This window comes from Etheostoma cragini, chromosome 18 (assembly GCF_013103735.1).
Source record: "Etheostoma cragini isolate CJK2018 chromosome 18, CSU_Ecrag_1.0, whole genome shotgun sequence".
NCBI lineage: Eukaryota > Metazoa > Chordata > Actinopteri > Perciformes > Percidae > Etheostoma > Etheostoma cragini.
The window spans coordinates 45,754-49,063 of record NC_048424.1 but is presented as its reverse complement, the minus strand read 5'-3'; the positions used below and the strand labels follow the sequence as shown (position 1 = coordinate 49,063).

Below are 3,310 nucleotides of genomic sequence, written 5' to 3'. Positions count from 1 at the left end.
GTGTGTGTACCAGAGGACTGGGGGATCCAGCTGAGGATCCAGGACTCGCCGTGGGAGTCCGGGACAACACAATCGTCAGCGCCTTGGTGATCCCATACCTCTCAGACAACATCTTAGGAGAGCTGCAGGAAGAAGAAGAAGAAGATTGAAGGAACAAGGAAAAACCAGTCTGGTCAAAAAGATAGACCATTAGGGGGCGCTATAATCAACGTAGACAGTTTTGGGCCTTTTTTTATCACCACTTGTGAGGTGGAGTGCGTCGTACGGGACGCCGAACGGCGATTCTGATTCTTAACTTTGGAGCTTAATAATATAACTAGTAGCAACATGCTGTCTTTTGGAGCTAAAAGCTAACAGTGTCCCCGTTCTGCTGATGTCTTCGTTGTCTTCCGGTCCCCTACAGAAGGTTTTGGATCCAGCCTAGAAGCCCACAGTTTTTTGGGGTCATTGTGCTAATAATAAGTTACTTTGGTTTAAAAGTTCCTTCTCTCCAATTTCTGAGGCAGCTACACTGCTTTGCTTACTCTGCTTAGAGTAAAGGGTTAAAACGTCCAGAAGCGGGTCACCTTAACGGCTGTGGAGTTCCAGGCGGTCCATCAGAGTCCGTCGGGTCTGCTGGGTCCATCCAGTCGGACGCATCAAACCTGGTTCTGTGCTTGGTGCTGGGCTGCTCCTCGGCCAGGTCAGCAGTCTGCAGGGAGCAACCACGACAACATCACACCACAATCATGGTTACTCAACGCAATCAAGCCCTTGAGTTTTATTTTTGTTGTTTATTTACTTTCTTATTCCTATTTTAATTTGATTTACATGTTCAAAATAAAGATGCCAACCAATCAGAAACACACAGAAGGGCTCACTGTTAACATTTTACTGCCCCTCTACACTGTTCACTACGGCAGAAGGTTCTTCCCGGTGTGTGCAGGTTAGCACATGCGTGTAGGGAGGTTGTTAACATGTTACTGCCCCTCTACACTGTTGACTACGGCAGAAGGTTCTTCCCGGTGTGTGCAGGTTAGCACATGCGTGTGGGGAGGTTGTTAACATGTTACTGCCCCTCTACACTGTTCACTACGGCAGAAGGTTCTTCCCAGTGTGTGCAGGTTAGCACATGCGTGTGGGGAGGTTGTTAACATGTTATTGCCCCTCTACACTGTTCACTACGGCAGAAGGTTCTTCCCGGTGTGTGCAGGTTAGCACATGCGTGTGGGTGACATGTTGGTAGCGTGCTCGATGGCGGACGCGTGTCTCAGCCAGCTGTGCACTCACTAAACGTTGTAACCGAGTAAACGTCGTGTTTATTAGGAGTAACACTCACCTGTTCCCGAGGTTTCACAGCAGCTGGCGTTGAGTCCTCACTCGTCGCCCGCTGCGATACGGCGTTGGGTTTTGCCGGTCCCGGAGCCGGCCTGGTTGAGGGTTTCGGGGCAGATTTCTTGAACATGGACGTGGGTTTCTTCCCCGTGCCGAAGAAGGCGGCCCCCACGAAGATCCTGGGTTTGGGCTTCAGGCTGCTGAACGTGACGCCGACTGCTTTCTTGGGCTCCGCCGGCCTGGTGCTGGCGGCAGGCGCAGGCGCGGCAGTCATAGCAACACTGTTGAATAATAATAATAATAATAATAATAATAATAATGCATTTTACTTATAATGCACTTTTCATCACTAAATCTCAAAGTGCTACAGGTAGAAAGAAAAAGAGAAAAATAAAACTAAAAAAAGAAAGAATAAAAAGGAAAATAAAGCTATAAATAATTGGAAGAACCAAACGAAACGTTAGTTATGTTATGTTCTTTTAACTTTAGTTTTCATTGAATATTCAGAACATTGTTACAACTCATCCTCTATTTGAGAGTGATGTATGAAAAAAGAAAAACATAAAAAGGGGGAACGGGGAAACTCCTGTGGGGAAAAGGTCACTTTTTCACATTTGTCACTTTCTTGAATTTTTATGTCACAACTTTTTTTGCAACTTTCTCACGCAACAAACATACAAAACAAAGGTGATGATGATAAAAAATTAAAATACATTTCAAGTCGGTGTTTTCTCCACTGAGTCCAGGCTGTGAACCGATGTCCTCGTACTTTATTTAGGTAAAAAGTGTCCACTTCTGCCATCTTTTGCTTTTTTTTCACTTTCTTGCATTTAAGTTTTTTTGCGACTTTCTCACACAACAAAGGGCCAAAAAACATCGCAACTTTTTCCAAAAGCTCCCGCAACATCTGCCATTTTAGGCGGCAAACAATCTCAAAAAAGGCCTTGTTTATACCTAGAACGCACACGCCTGTGATGTCTAGAAACTAGAACATGTGTTAGAAATACAAACAAAACCGCTATGAGCACAAACCTGCTGTTGAGTTTGGGCAGCGGGATCGTCTTTGAAGATTTGGTTTTGGCGCCCGTCTTCCCCGATTGACCCGATCCTGCAGCTGCCTTTCTCTTCTTACTGCCTCCTTTAACCTTCCTCCTGCTCTTCTTCATCTCCGGGACAGGAGGGGAGGGAGGAGGACGGGGGGGCAGCGACTCCTTTATGGCCTTCCTCTCCAGAGGAGTGAGATAGACGGGCTTGTTATGGCCATAGAAGGACCCGGTAACCAATGAAGGTTTGAACGGAGATGGAGGAGGAGATTTCACCGGAGAGCCTAAAAAATAAAAAAGACAAACATACTACATGATGAGAACATACTGCATGTGAGCTACATGATGAGAACATACTGCATGTGAGATACATGATGAGAACATACTGCATGTGAGATACATGATGAGAACATACTGCATGTCAGATACATGATGAGAACATACTACATGTCAGCTACATGATGAGAACATACTGCATGTCAGCTACATGATAAGAACATACTGCATGTCAGCTACATGATGAGAACATACTGCATGTGAGAGAAACTATGTTTGAAAAAGAGGAAGAAGAGTAATTGGTCAACATGTCCTAACTCTACTAATTCAGTCTGTTGTGTCGGACCTTAAGGCTGAATCTGCCGACCCAGAATGATTACCTGAACCACTGATTTCACTAGTCCCCCCTACCTTCAGCTCTACGTGGGGACTTCTGTGTGGAGGGGCGGTTCTCCTTGAGCAGACCCCCGACCTGCTTCTTCTTGGTGGGAGACTGACGGGGTTTCCTGGGGGATCTCCTCTTCAGGGGGGACATCTCGTCCCTCACTCTGAACAGAACAGAAAGCCTTTATGGTCATTTAAACGAGCAGAGCACCTGTAGAGCGTCAACACGAAATATAAAAATATAAAGTACAGGTAGTGCAGCAAAGAGAGGGGGGGGGGGGGGGGGGGGGGGG

At 46.3% G+C, this 3,310-nt stretch overlaps 1 protein-coding gene across 1 annotated transcript in view; it reads right to left on the bottom strand.

Annotated features, from left to right (window-relative positions):
- The window catches only part of esco2 (establishment of sister chromatid cohesion N-acetyltransferase 2), a 10,601-nt gene that overhangs the window by 4,762 nt on the left and 2,529 nt on the right, over positions 1-3,310 (bottom strand). Inside the window, exons 3-7 of the mRNA XM_034900746.1 lie at positions 3,045-3,181; positions 2,347-2,641; positions 1,319-1,595; positions 567-691; positions 11-122 (exon numbers count right to left, since the gene is read on the bottom strand). Of these exons, the coding sequence (XP_034756637.1) occupies positions 11-122; positions 567-691; positions 1,319-1,595; positions 2,347-2,641; positions 3,045-3,181 (946 nt within the window). The remainder of the gene's footprint in view (positions 1-10; positions 123-566; positions 692-1,318; positions 1,596-2,346; positions 2,642-3,044; positions 3,182-3,310) is intronic.